The following is a 16,608-nucleotide window of genomic DNA, read 5'->3' on the forward strand; positions in this document are numbered from 1 at the left end:
TTGCAGAAATGAAAGGCAAACGAAGCAAAGCATTTGCATAACTGCAGCAAGCAGTAGTCAGAGTTGTGAGTTGTGAGCTGCGAGTTGTGAGTAAAGCAATCAACTTGCGAGCTCAGAGAGCTCCGCTTTCCGTTAACAATTAAAAGCACATCAAATGCATTGGGCCGTGTGTTGGTTTAGTTTACAAACTGAGCTATCGACGTAACGGGATCAATCAAATATTGTGTAAACTCTTTGTTAATGATACTACTGCGATGCATTAATTGATTCCCAAACTCCAATAATAATAATTATTAATTATAATAAAGACATTACGCTGCGGCTCGTGTGGCGCATTGTGTAGATTAGATTGGCTACGCACTTGACCATTTCACATTTCACTTCTTGGCTAGAAATGTAAACGTCTTCGACGTCGACAAGTTTATAACTGATTATAGGAATGAAGGCCACTTAGTGTGTTGTTGGCCACTTGGACGACGACGCGTCGCTCAAAGAGTTGCACAACGTCGAGAAGAAGCATGTCCAAAAACAACGGAAAGCAAGTTAAAGACTGACTCTAAGCAACAGCAGCAGGCGTGAAAGAAAGCAAACTGGGTCAGATTCCATTCAAGCCGCTCGACTAACTGGCTAACAGTTTGTTTTGCTAATGGCAACGACCTCGATTCTTGCACACAGCAGAACTCGACACCAAAGCCTCTCATGCTGCTTATGTTTATGCTTGTTATGATGTTGAAGGGTATTCAACAAAAAAAGAATGAAAAAGGAGTATTATTAAAGGGTATATACTAAATGAAGCTATTTCTCTTTGGGGTGGCGCAGAACACGTTTATTTCTTTTTTTCTTGTTTGATTGCTTGCCTGTTTGATTGCTGACTTCTGTCTTGAGTTTGAGTTGGACTTGTCTTTCTCTCATTGACATTGTACCGCTAAGCGCAGTTGTCGCTCTGTAAAAAACAAAAAAACTTGTTGAAAGGTGATTGAAAAAGTTGATCTCGAATTTCGGACTCGTTTCTTCCACACCACACTCTATAACTGATAAATGAAAATGAAAAATGAAAAAAACGCAATGGCAACCTTTAAGTCGCATTAAATATTTGTTAACAGCCAAAACAAAACTGCGTGTGGGGAAATAGTTGAAATTATTTCAGCTGCCGGTCGGTGCAATCGATGTCACACGTGGTCAATGCCGTTTCACAGTGAGTCCGAAACGTGTTTGGCCGAGGCGTCTGGAAATATCCGCCGAAAAGCCAAAGACACATAGCGTTAAACCTGCAGCTGAATTGACCATGTAACAAACTACACCAAGCCAGGTTTTTTTTGTCTTCAGTCTCTCTTACATCTTCTTGTATCTTTCTTTTTTTTTGCGCTTGCTGTCAACTTTGCTTCAAACGGACGTTGCAGGCGCTCCGACTGGTTTAGCTGCAACTCGTCTCGATTTTTGGTGGAAAAAGGATGTTTTTTATTTTCATTTGCGTTTTTTTACATCTTTTTTTTTTGGTGGCGTTTGTCGCTTTCGTTGTTGTTTTATTTCCGCAATGGCCATTATTTTGCTGCCTGCAAAGTGAAAATACCACACACAAAAAAAAAGACAACAAAATGTTGACATAACAAACGTTGCCGTTACAACTTTGGCAGATGCATAAAATGAGTAAATTATGATCATGTATCTGCTTAAACATGTGATTAAAACCAATTGCGGGAGTCTAACTCGTCTCTGTCATAAAATACCTCAGTTAATTATATCATCTGAAAGCATTTGCTAAACTGCTTTCATTTAGACTCGCAGTCAGCTGACCAGTTGAATCATGTATTTCAGGTTTACAATTCTATGTGCTTTTCGAGTGCATCAAAACAACGATATTTTTGTAAACTAATATAACATTTATGTTTTCTCTTTGGTTTCTAGGTCACACATCGTACAACTGGACAGGTGATGGTGCTGAAAATGAATCAACTGCGCGCAAATCGACCCAATATGCTGCGAGAGGTTCAGTTGCTTAATAAATTGTCTCATGCCAATATATTAAGGTGAGTGACTAGTTGGGGAAATTCATAAAAATAATTATGGGAAGTAAAGAAAATCATGCGAAAATCTTCCCAGTATTATATGAAGAGATAAAATGTTAGATCAAGTTAGAATTTGCAAAGAAAAGTGTTTTAAATGAGCCCATATTATGTGTATATCAAAATTAGCATAACAAACGGGACCGTATATGGTTTAAAATATCCTTCACTATGTTCTATGGTCACACTTGATGTTAACTGTCTTTTTGGATGTACTTTCGGTGTGGTTAAGTTCATTCTACATATTTAAAACGTTATCGATGTTGTGTATTTGTTTTGGAATCGGATATTGACAATGAAAAAAAAAGTTTCCTAGAATCTTCAGAGAATCTTTTGTTGTTGAAAAATAATTACAAAATTATTACTATATTTTCCAAATATCCGTTTAGGATTAATAAAACTGATAAATAAGAAGTTATACTAAGTTCTTCTTAAAAATAATGTAAATACAAAACATTCCTAGAATCATCTAAGCTCAGATTTTGATTATAAGAGATTGTATGATGCTGAAATTACAGGTCTTGACAAAATTATTCTATTACGATACCTTACGATAAAAGATTATCTTTATTTTGATTATATAGCATGATGCTGCAATTACAAGGTTCACAAAATGATTGTACTAAAAATGAATACAAAGTAAATTCCACATTTTCTGAAAATTCGCATAGTACGCATTGAATAGATGTAAAGAATAGATAAAAGATTATCTAAAGTTTTCATTAAAGCAATTGAGAGACAAAACTTTCCTAGAATCTTGCATCACATTGTACTATTAAGCGATCATCTTTATTTTGTGATTGCGTCGTTGCATGCTGCTGTTATTACAAAGTTGTTGACAAAATGATTGTACCCCTGATTAGAGTATACGACTGTAGACGTCTCTCGGTCATGTGCGAGGCTGTTGAGAGGCTGTGTTGTGTGCTAAGTTCAAGTTCAGATAAAGCAGTTAGTCATATGAACTCGGCCGTTTAAGCGTTTTTCTCATTTGTTTGTTTTTGTCGCATGCCAATTGTTGCCCTGCTGCCTCTCTGGCATTTTCATTTCCATTTGCCACAAGGGTGACACGAGTTTTCAAGAGTCAAGTCTGCTGCCTAGTTATCTGAATGTGTCTGTCTGAGTCATTCGGGCATAAAGAAAAACTATAGCTAATCATATAATCAAAAGAGCGGAACAACACAGGCTATAAATATTTAAATACTACAGTGTCTGAACTTGACTTCAAAGTACTCGCTTATGAATACCAACCGAGTACCCGAATACTTCCTGAACATATATACTTCCCTGATACTGTGTAACTGCAACGAGTTCTCGTTACAGATCAAGAATTGCAGTTCGGATCTTTAACAAATATCGATCGATCACAATAATAATAATAATAATACAATCGATCAGCGTTGCATTTTGCAATGCGACACATTCACTTTTTGTTTTTGTGTTTGTTTGTTGATGTGTTTTGTGTTAAAATAACGAAAATTATGTCATAAACTTTCAATCAATTTCAATATACTTCAATCAACTTTGCACAACAAATGCACCATTAACTATTCAAATTTATGCAATAACTTCGGTTAGGCCAGCCTCAGCTTCAGCTTTCTTTCATTCATTCAAAGTATTCATTGTTGTGAGCGAGTGTTTTAAGTGAGTTGTGAGTGTGTGTTTGTGGGGGCTGAGCTTTGTTTTGATCATCTAACTGTGCAGTCAAAGAGGCGAAAAAGTGTTTAATTAATGTCTGTAATAGTTGTTTATTAACTAATGTTTTTGGCTTACTTTGCAATGTGCAGTTGAGGAAATAACTAAAAGCAAAGCGAGAAGTATAATCATTACCTTTGCAGCCAAGGGAAGTGAACAATGATCAGCCAAGGGTAGAAAATAATATACTATTGTTGAATGCAATACAAACACTACAAAATATATGTGGGAATTGTATAATATTCTTTAACAGACTGAGTTTAAAATATATGTCAAACTTCCTGTTTGTATATATGCAGATCATTTTTATTTTAAACCTTTGATGTCACGTTCTTCGAGCTTGTAAATCTATTATTGCCAGCAATTTAACATAAGTGTGGATAGACTCAATGGCGTTATGGGCTTGTCACGATGATTAGATTATAAATAGCCTATAACAGCATGCCTTAAAGCACCCTTCTTTGCCACATCTTATCTAGAGAGTGAGCAATAAAAACTTCTAAAATACAATTACGAACATGTGCGCCAGCAGATAAGACTTTTGACTGATTGGAGAAAAAACACACACTAAAATGAAAAGAGTTTTGTTGGCTGAGTGAAATCATAAAAATGTTAACAAAAGAAATGAAATATTAATTAAACACCTGCAACAGCGAAAGGTGCATTTGGTCATAAACCAATTATAGGAGCAAACAAAAGGAAAGGGTGGGGTCAAAACACCTCGCCATCATCATTGAGGTGCGATGCATAAATTAATATTTTCTATACCCGATATCCATAAGGCAGAAGGGTGTTATAATTTTGTGTCTATATAACAGGCAAAAGAAGGCATTTCTGACCATATAAAGTATATATATTCTGTACTACATGGCATGTTTTGAATGTTACAGTATATTAATATACCAAATATAGGATTCGGTATATTTTAGTATCTTTTCGATATTTCGATGTTTTATGATATCACACTGTTTATCTCGAGTATAACAGTATATTGATATACTAAACACATAATTTGGTATATTTTAGTATTTTTTCTGTATCCATTTCTTATGTTTTGAGAATAATACTGCACTGTTTTACAGCAACAGTCGATACCATGTCCGTCCGTCCGTGTGAAACATATATGGTATATTTTGGTATATTGATATACCAACTATATTGTAAATTCTTAGATATTTGATATATGTATTTAAGAATAATACCGCACCGTATATTTTGAAAGTAATTGATATACCAAATATAGCCTTTGGTATATTATTTTGGTATAATTTAAAAATAATACCGCACTGTTTTGCTGTAACTGAAAATAGGTAGCGGGTATCACATAGTCGAGCACTCTCTCAACTGTAGCTGCTACTCTTTATTTTACCATGCTCTTTGTTTTTTTGTTGTCGTTTCAGCTTTATGGGTGTCTGCGTGCAAGAAGGCCAACTGCACGCGCTGACCGAGTACATCAATGGTGGCTCCCTGGAGCAACTGCTGGCCAACAAAGAGGTGGTGCTTAGCGCTGCCCAGAAAATAAGACTGGCGCTGGGTATAGCGCGCGGCATGACATATGTTCACGACGCGGGAATATTTCATAGGGATTTGACAAGCAAGGTGAGAATGGAAAGACCAACTCTAAATACATATTTGATGCTCACACTCATTTTTTTTTTTTAACAGAATGTACTTATTCGTCAACTCGCAAATGGACAATACGAAGCTGTCGTCGGTGACTTTGGACTGGCTGCAAAAATACCAGAGAAAACGTAAGTTTGGCAGCTCTTTCTTTTATTTGAAGTGAATGTTAATAATTCTTTTCTATTTGCAGCGGCAAATCACGGTTAGAGACTGTTGGCTCGCCCTATTGGGTGAGTCCGGAGTGCCTGAAGGGACAATGGTACGATCAGACGAGCGACGTCTTCTCGTTCGGCATCATTCAGTGCGAGATCATAGCGCGCATCGAAGCTGATCCGGATCTGATGCCACGCACGCCATCGTTTGGCCTGGACTACTTGGCGTTTGTGGAACTCTGTCCCATGGATACGCCGCCTGTGTTTTTGAGACTGGCCTTCTACTGTTGTCTGGTAAGCTACTTCGTGATTAACATAAATGAGGAACTTTACTAAAGATTCTCCCTTCGCAGTATGATCCCAAGAGTCGCCCCACTTTCCATGATGCGAGCAAGAAGCTCACGCTGCTGCTGGAGAAATACGAGCAGGAGTCGTCGACGTGTGCGGCGAGTCCCTTGAGTTCCCTGGAATTGATCACTTGCTCGCCCATTGGCAGCGACACCGAGAACACGATGGCACCCACAATGGGCAGCATTTGCACAGCGCCAGCGGGTGCGGTGACAACGCCTCGACATCGTCGCGACGTCGATGAGGATGGCTTCCGTTTCCCGAGCACAGGCATCAGCTGCAAGTCCGCGTCCGCCGCATTGCCTGGCACACCGAATTGGCTGCCGGAGAACAGCAGCGAGTACGATGAGCATATGCTGAAGTCTCGCGTGCGTCGCGTCACCCAGAAACTGGAGTCGGAGATACTGATGCATCGACGTTCGCTGAGCGAGAATATCATACACTTTCCACTGCACACGTCGCCCAGCGACAAGGCGCGTTGCCATCAAATGCAGCGCCAACGCTCCTCGACGCATTCGCCAACGCCGCCGCGACAACTGGCCACAGCAGCCGTGTTGCTGCCGATGAACAATGTGCCGGAGCCTCCGCCATTGCCGCCGCCAGTTTCGGCGGTGCTGACGCTGCGCAAAGTGGGCGAAACGATGTGCTTGAAGGATCCGCAGTACAAGCCATCGTCCAATAAGGATCACAACGGTGCCAAACCCAATCCGTTTACGGCGCTGGCGCAGCTTCGTGGTGTCAAGAAGATACTCGGCGCCAATCCAAAGACGTATGCAGCTGGCGTTGGGGATTTGTTCAGTTCGTGCTTTGAGATGTCGGCGCCGTTCTTCAAGGAACTGGTTGCCATGCAGGGCAAACAGTTGGCCAACGAAAGCGAAGCTCCAGCGGGAACGGGAGCCACATCGTTGATGCCGCCCTGTGGCGAACCAAAGAGTCTGCCCGTCTCACCGCAGCTGACGCGCAAATACAGCGCCATCGAGTTGAAGTTGCCACAGCGCAGCAGCAATGCCACAGCGCCAACAGTTGCTGTTGCGCCTGCCGAGCTGGATGACTGCGATGACTCGGAGGGGGAAGATCTCGATGGCGGTGGGAATTGCGCCGACGCAGAGTCAAGCAGCGATGACAGCGCTGTGCGGCCATCGACGATTCCGGCTGCTCGCAAATATCGCGCCAATTCACTGTATACGCATCCGTTGTTTCGCGGCAGCAGCGGCACCATCATCAAGTACAGCAACAGCGACATGGAACTGAAAGGCAGCACGAGCTCAGGCACGCTGACAACTGCTGTCACGTTGCCCGTCGAACTCTCGAGCTGTGCCACCGATGACGAGAAGTCCAAGGAGTTGGCGAACAGTAACAGCAACTCGGTTATGGAGAACGCTGAATCCAGCAGCACGACGCCAGCCACGAGTTGCGCAGCGCAGGCGAAAGAGACATCGACATCGACGTGCACTTCATACACGGATCTGGAATTGAATGAGCTGAAAAACTCCTGCGAGTTGTTGCCCCTCAAAAGGAATGTGACGCGACGCGACTCCATCGAGAGTGGCTTCTACTCCTGCTTCAACGAGGAGTCGGATGCGGCCATCACCAACACCAGCTACAATCGGCAACTGTGTGGCATTAGCTCGCTGAGCAACTGCTGCTACGACCAGTTGAAGTCACAATTCATGCTGGAGACGGGCGGCAACAACAAGCTCAAGTAAGAGGCAAGCTTCTGACGCTTTGCACTGTGAAAGTTTCCTTTACTAAAAATTCTACTCTACCTTTTGCAGTGACAAGCTGGCGAGTTTGTGCCGTTGCTGCTACTATGCGACGCCCTCATCGACAGCCGCCATTGTGGCAGCCGCTGCTGCGGCACAGCAGCAATCACAGTTGCCTCAGCAACAACAGCAGCAGCAACAACAACAGCCACACACGGATTCGCCCTCTACCTCATCGTCGGTGCTGTTGGTGGACAACGATGCCGCTGCCATTGCGGGCAACACATCATCCTCCACAGCGCTGGACTCCATGGATGAACTGGACGCCGAGATAATTGCACCGCGGACGCATCATCAACGTCGCTATACGTGTCATCATGCCTTTGTCAGCGGCAATGTGAGCGATGGCCAGATGACGGCCACGGCTGGCATATTGAATCGTTTGGCTCTCGACTCCGAGTTGCATTCGCTGCTGCAGCGCAGTCCGTTTGCCACGAATCAATTGCTCTACTGCAAGAATCGCACATCGTCCATCTACACGGACAGCTCCGATGACATCAGCTCGGATTCGTTGCTCTGGGATGATCGATCGTTCACTGCGTTGCCCAGCACGCGATCCGCACAGATTGCCAAGATTGTGGAGTACTTTGAGCGCAAGCGACAGGATTTATCGCCGCCTTCGGTGCATCATCGCAATGGCAATGGGAGTGTGGCTGCCGCTGTGGCTGCCTCAGCTTTGGGATCGAGTTATCTGTCCTACGATTCGCATCATTATTCGGACTTTAAGCGGCATTTAAATACGGACTCGCTGTGCTTTGATCTGGACAAGAAGCCAGCGCAGCAGCGAATGATGGTCTGTGAGGGAGCCGTCAAATCCAAGTTGTCCATATTCGACAAGAAGAAGCAACAACAGCAACATCAACAACAACTGCAGCAGCAGCAGCAACAACAACAGCAAGCCATGGGCAACGGACAGGGAAATTAGCCAGATTGTTGTTACCTTTTATCATTTCTAGGCAGTTTGTTGCTCCCTCCTTTGGTTTCCTCTTAATGCCAATTGAATCCTTGCGTTTCAACCCGTTCAACAAGTAACACAACACTATATAAAATGCGTAAAAATTTAGTCCTTAAAAGAAAATTTGTGTGTGTTTTCGGAACATCCTTTCTAATATTTTATACTGGTTCCTAGTCCTTTTTATATTTATGAATTATGTAAAGCAAAACTAGTAAATGTTATTATGAATGTAATCAAGCGAAAGTATTTATTATATATCATTTAGTTCGATAACTGCTAGACTTAAACAAATGAAACGGCATAGCTGTAATAATTATACGGTATTTCAAACATATTTATATACATATTTTCTTGGATACCCTGCATCTATTTATCCCCCCACACACACATGGTTGAAGAGGGTATAAAGTAAAAGCCAAGGCAGCCCTTTTGATTAAACATATAAGTATAAATATTCGATTCGAGACGTGTCCGTCGTCTACCATAAACTGAAGCATGTGATGATTGAAATGAGATTGATAAATGAAATGAAAAATATTGAAGATGAATGATGCTCGATGTAAATATATATATTGTATTTGTGTAGTTGTACATTTTGGACGTATTTTGTATTGTATTTTCCTTCCCCATATTTTGGTTCTAGTTACAGGGTATCGGCGAGCCGAGTACACTCGATTCGATAGTTCTTTACATGTTTCGTATCCAAAATACATTAAGTTGAAACAAATATACATATGCATATACATATACAACATATTTACGTACGTAAAAATGATGACGGCAAATTGCAATAAAAACTTACATATTAATATTACTATACATACATATATGATAATTGTAATTTTCTATGTTTAAGTTTAAAGTTAATAAACAAACAATATCAACGTAGACTTTTTCAACTCGAGCTTGTAAGACGTGAACATGAAAACATCAAACATTATATTATTTTTTTTTGTGAAAGAAATGAAAATACATACAAGAAAATAGAATAGATTTATTGAATTGAAATTGTGGAAATTGCATTTTTTAATTGAAATGTCTTTTTTGTTTTGTTTCCATTTTATTGTTCAAGTCAATTCCGACTGCAATTGGTCTAGAATTTAGCAAATTGAAAAGCATGGCAAAGACTGAGTCTAAATTTGCGGATTGGTTGTAGAGCTTCCTTAACAGCAAACAATTGACTAATTAATGCATTAATTGATTAACTGATCACATATGAAAGAGTGAACAATATATATATCGCATCTATCAAAAAGAAGTATCTAGAAATAAGTCACTGGCATAAGATGTACATATGTAAAATGAGAATTAACAATAATGAAAATACATACATTGCAAATCGTCCAAGTGAACATTGAACATTGAACACGTAGCACGTCAACCTCCATTGCACATTGTTAAATTTATTCAACTTATTTGTGTCAATCTAACCTGGTAACCTGGCTCAGACAGGTCTAACAACACACTCAAGTATTATACTCGTATTGCAATTGTTTTTACAACAACAAACATTTAACTAAAAACTCATCAACATTCGAGCGCATCGCTGAATAACAATAAAATCAATATATATTTGAAACAAAATTTTGTGTAACACAGTAAATAAATCACACGATTCCAATGCAGACATCGATTAACGAGTTTTATAATAAATACAAAACCAATAACAAAACTTACGTCTTTTTACACACACACAAAAGGGGTTGCAGTTTAAATTTTAATGGAAATATTCTCAATTATAAGCAATTTGATTGCTTGATCTCTGAAGATCACTGACATTATTATACAAATTTTCTTTTACTTTATTTCTAGCATATTCTATTAATTCATGGGCAGATCAAAACTATTCTCATATCAATTTTCACTTAACGGCCACAATGCATCTCGCTTAACGGCAAATTTTCTTTTACAGAGTTTCCTACATATTCTATGAATTCATAGGCAGATCAACTATTCTCATATAAATTTTCACTTAATGGTCACAATGCATCTCACTTAACGGCCACAACGCATCTCACTTAACGGCCACAACGCATCTCACTTAACGTCCACAAAAAGAATTGAATTAAATAGAAAACATCTAAAAAAAAAATACATATGTGCTCAACTCAAGTAAATTTTCTCGACCCAGTTAAAAATGTTAAGCGTAGTTCGAAGAACAAGTTTTATAATAAAAACTTTCGATTTTATAAAACAAATTTGCATATACATCGTTGAGGGATTTTGGTTTAAACATTAAAGGACATATTCTCCGTATAAGAGAATATATTACTTACAGTATCAAGAACTTGATTGAAGATCTGAAGATCACAGAGATTATTATACAAATTTTGTATCCCCCAAAAAAAGACATTGACAATAAGCATTTTATTCAAACTGCATTACTTTTTCTACTGTGCTTCTAAAACATTTCATTTTTTCATAAGCAGATTAAAAATATATTATTATTATTATTATATAGAAAGCTTAGCTCCTTCAATCTTTTCGACTCGGTTGATGCTATTCAAGCAAAGTTTAATGTCCATGCAGTGCATTAAAAAAATCTATCGTTGCATTTATAACGTTGGGGTCCTCGTCCTCTATTTTAAGCTGGAACGAAGTGGACTTTATTGTGCTGTGTTTGTTCCTTTTCCTTTTATTGATTTAAACAAAGTTTATCATCATCATTGCAACGCTATAAATGCTCTTTGTGACCTGTTTGAGATTTTATAAATATTTTATGAAGTGTAGATTTGTTTGATTAAGAAAAAAACTAACCTGAAGACCTGTGCTCACAGCCAAAGGCATAACACCCAGTACCTGAATCATGTCAGTTCTTTGAGTTTTGCACAACATGAATAAAACTTGACGCTGTTGGCGAGCATTCAGATTGTAGAAAGATATGTTGTAGACCTCATAGATGAGATCATCGTTCTTTAAAAAATTGGATAATTTAGTAAATCAGTCTTCAGAAATTTCCACTGCTTACTTACACAATTTTCAACCAAAGTACCGAGAACGCAATAAATGTATAAATTTGAAGCTAGACCTACTGCATAAGCCCAGCCACCGGGCCAAACGCTGGTAAGGAGCACAAACATGGTCAGAATAAAGCAACTAGCTGCTGTGATGACTTGGATGGATACAATCGAGTAGAAGAGATCGTTGCAGCGAGCGAAGAAACTGTTGGAATATAAAATATTCAGAATGATGATCTCAGATGACACATAGATGGCGCCACCATAATCGAATGTGTGGCAACTTTGTCAGCCACCTATTGCCCATATGCTGGCAACATCAAACGATTAGTTGGGCAACCCGTGAATGGATCGCAGCCAACTTCATTGCGAAGCCACTTCAATTTGTACACCAGTTATACGTTTATAATAATCAATAAAGTTAAGTTAAATACAAACGGCGTTTTCATTAAATCACCACACCAATGAAGACGCCAAAAATGCTCATGATTTTTTATTGCAATAAGTCAAGGTTTTTTCAAATTCAAATTAAATATTGTTGATTTCGGAATAGGAAGTTTTCGAAATTTCAAATTAAATATTTAGTTTTGATTTACGATTAATTAAAGGTATTTTTTACTTCTTGAATCTAAGAATTCTTTCTTCAACTTTACTCTTACCTCAAGTAGAGCTGATGAAACTGCATCATGTCGACAAGTCCTTTCTGTATATCCGAATCCGATTGCTTGCCAGGTTCATCCACAAACGTGTTGAATATGTCGATCTTAAGACGCAGCACATCCCTGAATATATATGACTGCAGCAGATGCACAAGGATAACCAAATCGCCACCAAACATTCCCAAACCGCCAACGATCAGCACAAAAACATGAAACCCTTGCGTTATCCAAAATCCCCACTGAGTCGTATGATCAATACCCGGAACATAAAACTGCATGATCAAGTGACGATCCCCGGTAAACATATTGACCGTGAGAGGCAAGATAATCATGCCACTGACGGCGACACAATAGGATGTGAACACAATAATAAGAGCACGTCGCAATCTGTCGCAATTCTCCTGCAGATATGTGGCAAATCTGGGATCCGAATGATTTTCGAAATCGAGATAGACTTTTAAAGCACTCTGATTCAATTTGTATAGATCGCGAGCATTATAAATAACCACAAACAGCTTGTTGATACCTTGCATCCAGAGACCGGTCATCACCAGTGCCTGGAAAGCGAACTTCGAATGCCTCTCAATAATCGCGGTGTTGAGTGTGAATCCACCGTATATTAAGCAAGCTGTGATACACATTGCCGTCAAAATGTTCATACGATAATACTTAACATAGATATCGACTCCCAGACATCTTTTCACGAAGCGCACAAAGCGCATAATTTTCAGAAAACTTTCACTTGGCGACATTCTAAAAAAGCTTCACGACTGTTTGACATTCAGAGCTGGATGTTGGGTTTTTATAGACTTCTAGGCGAAGTGCGTGCATGGGATCCTTGACATCTGCACAAATTATTTAATTAATCGCAGTCTCAGAACTGTGAGGATTTTGTCACCTGTTTTACGCATGACAGTTTTCCTTCTTTCACATTAGGAGTAAATACTTATATATTATAAAAATGAGTTGTTTAATTTAAATTTCAACATTTCATGTATCTCAAACCTTACCTTTAAAATAGCAATGCCTTAAATTGCCTTTATAAGTGATATCAGGAAAAACAAGTAAGAAAGCTACAGTCGAGTGTACTCGACTGTGAGATACCCGCTACCCATTTTGAATAAAATAAATATATTTTGCGGTATTTTTCTCAAAATATACCAAATATGCTGCAAAAATACTAAAAATATACCAAATGGTATATTTGGTATATCGATATAGTACCGCATTCAAAATATACCATAGACGACACAATATACCAGATTGTCAGCCAAAGCAACTAAGACCCCTAGTAAGTTGGCGTTTTTTTTTCCATACAAAAGTATTTCTTTAATAACTTCGCAACCAAATTCTCAGGAATCATAACTCCTATAGTAATTATTATATATACTAAAATTCGAAACTCTAGGTTTAAAATTACGCTTGTTATTAGATTTTTGTTGATTTGCGAGGGCGGAAGTGGGCGTGGCAAAAATTTGAAACAAACTTGATCGGCGTGTAAACATAACCAATGCGGTCGAAAAAAAATTATAGCTCCATCTCTTATAGTCTCTGAGATCCAGTGTTTCATACGGACGGACGGACAGACGAACAGACACACAAACGGACAGACGGACATGGCTATATCGTCTCGGCTGTTGACGCTGATCAAGAATATATATACTTTATAGGGTCGGAGATGCCTCCTTCTACCTGTTACATACATTTCCTGCCGGCACAAAGTTATAATACCCTTCCACCCTATGGGCAGCGGGTATAATTAGCTTTGCAAAGCGGTATGATTAGTTATGATGGGATCTGTGACAGTTGCAAGTGACAGGACATTAAGGACATTGGCAGCTATCTTCTGATGCAGTTTTCCTAAGTAGGAACTGAACAAGTAAACGGTAAGCTTTAAGTCATTGCACACTTTGGGACAAACATTGGGATTTAGAGAACGCAAGTAAGATGCTTAAGCTGGTAAGTAAAAGAAATGTCAGTTATGGAAGTTTCCTATACTCCATTTTATTTACTTTTCAGGCTCTCTTTCTTTTTGTTACCCTGTTCGTTTGTGCCAAGTGCCGCGATCATTGTTTGATCACTGAAAATCCCAGAGATTATTATACAAAATTAGTACACCTAAAGAAGTTTTATTCAAAATAAGCAAATTTATTCAAACTACATTACTTTCTCCTACTTTATTTAATAAGCAGATTAAAAATTGGTTAAAAGTGCAGTGCATTCAAATAAAATCTATCGTTGCATTTATAACGTTGGGATCCCCGTTCTCTGCTTTTAGCTTCGAAATATATCACTCTGGACCGAAGTGGACTTCATTGTGCTGTGTTTGTTCCTTTTCCTTTTATTGATTTAAACAAAGTTTATCATCATCATTGCAACGCTATAAATGCTCTTTGTGACCTGATTGAGATAAAGTATCAATGAATATCAAGTGTAGATTTGTTTGATTAAGAAAATAGCTAACCTGAAGACCTGTGCTCACGGCCAAAGGCATTACACCCAGTACCTGAATCATGTCAGTTCTTTGAGTTTTGCACAACATGAATAAAACTTGACGCTGTTGGCGAGCATTCAGATTGTAGAAAGATATGTTGTAGACCTCATAGATGAGATCATCGTTCTTTAAAAAATTGGATAATTTAGTAAATCAGTCTTCAGAAATTTCCACTGCTTACTTACACAATTTTCAACCAAAGTACCGAGAACGCAATAAATGTATAAATTTGAAGCTAGACCTACTGCATAAGCCCAGCCACCGGGCCAAACGCTGGTAAGGAGAACAAACATGGTCAGAATAAAGCAACCAGCTGCTGTGATGACTTGTGTGGACACAATCGAGTAGAAGAGATCGTTGCAGCGACCGATGAAACTGTTGGAATATAAAATATTCAGATTGATAATAACATATGTGGATATTGATTGAGTGTTTAACGTGAGCACCTGTCATAAGTGACTTAATCTCATGGAATGATGATGTTGGATAACAGTTTTAATTGATATAACACGCAAATTGAAAAATCCACTACCTGACATATAGATGAAACAAATGCTGATGATAACATAATATCATAACATGAGTCAAGGTTTTCTCAAATTCAAATGAAATATTATTATTAAAGGTATGTTTTACTATTTGAATCTTAGAGTTCTTTCTTCAACTTTACTCTCACCTTAAGTAGAGCTGATGAAACTGCATCATGTCGACAAGTCCTTTCTGTATATCCAAATCAGATTGCTTGCCAGGTTCCTCCACAAACGTGTTGAATAGGTCGATCTTGAGACGCAGCACATCCCTGAATATATATGCCTGCAGCAGATGCACAAGGATAACCAAATCGCCAGCAAACATTCCCGCTCCGCCCACGTTCAGCACAAAAACATGAATGACTTGCAATAGCCAAAATCCCGACTCAGTCGTGTGATCAATACCCGGAACATAAAACTGCATGATCAAGTGACGATCCCCGGTAAACATATTGACCGAGAGGGGCAAGATAATCATGCCACCGATGGCAATGTAATAGGAGATGAACATTATAATAAAAGCTCGTCGCAATCTGTCGCAACTCTCCTGAAGATTCGTGGCAAATCTGGGATCCGAATGATTTTCGTAATCGAGATAGACTTGAAAAGCACTCTGATTCAATTTGTATAGATCGCGAGCATTATAAACAACCACAAACAGCTTGTTGACACCTTGCACCAGAAGACCACTCATTACTAGTGCCTGGAAAGCGAATATCGAATGCCTCTCACGAATCGCCGTATTGAGTGTGAATCCGCCGTATATGAAACAAGCTAAGACACACATTGCCGTGAAAATGTTCATGCGATAATCCTTGTCATAGACATCGACTCCCAGACATCTTTTCACGAAGCGCACAAAGCGCATAATTTGCAGAAAACTTTCACTTGGTGACATTCTGAAAAATCTATACGACTGTTTGACATTATGAACTGGATGTTGGGTTTTTATAGACTTATAGGCGAAGTGCGTGCATGGGATCCTAGACAGCTGAACAAATTACTTAATTAATCGCAGTCTTAGGACTGTGAGGATTGTGTCACCTGTTTTACGCATGACAATTTCCCTTCTTTCATAGTGCGAAAATGAAATGAAAATATCTAAGGGACAACTTTATTCACCCTATGTAAAGTATTTTAATTATTGATAAACGTTTTTATTAGAATTTACAATAAATATATATATTATTTATTGAACATTAGAGCATATTTTTAATATTTTCGAAAAAGGTAAGTAAATGAATCATATTGATTCATACAGTTTGTATTCATCCTAAAAGTATGCAACTTTTTTAGATAAAACTATTTAGATTGGTTAAGCAATTTAAACGTTGTTTCGTTTATAAATTTCGAGACAATAAATGATTTATTT

The 16,608-nt window shown here is 38.9% G+C and overlaps 4 protein-coding genes across 5 annotated transcripts in view; 2 read left to right on the top strand and 2 right to left on the bottom strand.

Moving 5' to 3' along the window:
• Positions 1 to 8,829, top strand: part of LOC132784644 (uncharacterized) — a 29,278-nt gene extending 20,449 nt beyond the window's left edge. The window contains exons 3-8 of one of the 2 annotated variants that reach the window (XM_060790400.1): positions 1,906 to 2,027; positions 5,156 to 5,354; positions 5,421 to 5,506; positions 5,569 to 5,824; positions 5,884 to 7,587; positions 7,654 to 7,793. In XM_060790400.1, coding sequence (XP_060646383.1) covers positions 1,906 to 2,027; positions 5,156 to 5,354; positions 5,421 to 5,506; positions 5,569 to 5,824; positions 5,884 to 7,584 — 2,364 coding nt within the window. In that variant the 3' untranslated portion in view covers positions 7,585 to 7,587; positions 7,654 to 7,793. Of the gene's footprint in view, positions 1 to 1,905; positions 2,028 to 5,155; positions 5,355 to 5,420; positions 5,507 to 5,568; positions 5,825 to 5,883; positions 7,588 to 7,653 lie in introns of both variants that reach the window. The other variant, XM_060790399.1, reaches the window with a different exon arrangement.
• Positions 1 to 16,608, top strand: part of LOC132786082 (hamartin) — a 158,550-nt gene that overhangs the window by 58,921 nt on the left and 83,021 nt on the right. The window lies entirely within an intron of this gene.
• On the bottom strand, positions 11,122 to 12,908 carry LOC132786553 (putative odorant receptor 83c). Its single transcript, XM_060793103.1, has 4 exons — positions 12,213 to 12,908; positions 11,569 to 11,758; positions 11,354 to 11,509; positions 11,122 to 11,290 (listed from the first exon to the last, which is right to left on the bottom strand). Exons 1-4 carry the CDS (start codon positions 12,869 to 12,871, stop codon positions 11,240 to 11,242), a joined length of 1,056 nt encoding a protein of 351 aa, XP_060649086.1. The 5' UTR covers positions 12,872 to 12,908; the 3' UTR covers positions 11,122 to 11,239.
• LOC132787695 (odorant receptor 67d-like) lies at positions 14,444 to 16,134 on the bottom strand. Its single transcript, XM_060794948.1, has 4 exons — positions 15,383 to 16,134; positions 14,892 to 15,081; positions 14,677 to 14,832; positions 14,444 to 14,612 (listed from the first exon to the last, which is right to left on the bottom strand). Exons 1-4 carry the CDS (start codon positions 16,132 to 16,134, stop codon positions 14,562 to 14,564), a joined length of 1,149 nt encoding a protein of 382 aa, XP_060650931.1. The 3' UTR covers positions 14,444 to 14,561.

The sequence above is a fragment of the Drosophila nasuta genome, chromosome 2R (assembly GCF_023558535.2).
Source record: "Drosophila nasuta strain 15112-1781.00 chromosome 2R, ASM2355853v1, whole genome shotgun sequence".
Lineage (NCBI taxonomy): Eukaryota > Metazoa > Arthropoda > Insecta > Diptera > Drosophilidae > Drosophila > Drosophila nasuta.

What these genes read in the sequence shown, in the direction of transcription:
- LOC132786553 (XM_060793103.1), bottom strand. Translation starts at nt 12,871, where the DNA reads ATGAACATTTTGACGGCAATGTGTATCACAGCTTGCTTAATATACGGT. An exon ending in TTTCATCAGCTCTACTTGAG is followed by an intron (nt 11,759 to 12,212) that starts GTAAGAGTAAAG and finishes ATATTCCAACAG; the next exon opens with TTTCTTCGCTCGCTGCAACG. An exon ending in CTGTGAGCACAGGTCTTCAG is followed by an intron (nt 11,291 to 11,353) that starts GTTAGTTTTTTT and finishes AATCTCAAACAG; the next exon opens with GTCACAAAGAGCATTTATAG.
- LOC132787695 (XM_060794948.1), bottom strand. Translation starts at nt 16,134, where the DNA reads ATGTCACCAAGTGAAAGTTTTCTGCAAATTATGCGCTTTGTGCGCTTC. An exon ending in TTTCATCAGCTCTACTTAAG is followed by an intron (nt 15,082 to 15,382) that starts GTGAGAGTAAAG and finishes ATATTCCAACAG; the next exon opens with TTTCATCGGTCGCTGCAACG. An exon ending in CCGTGAGCACAGGTCTTCAG is followed by an intron (nt 14,613 to 14,676) that starts GTTAGCTATTTT and finishes TATCTCAATCAG; the next exon opens with GTCACAAAGAGCATTTATAG.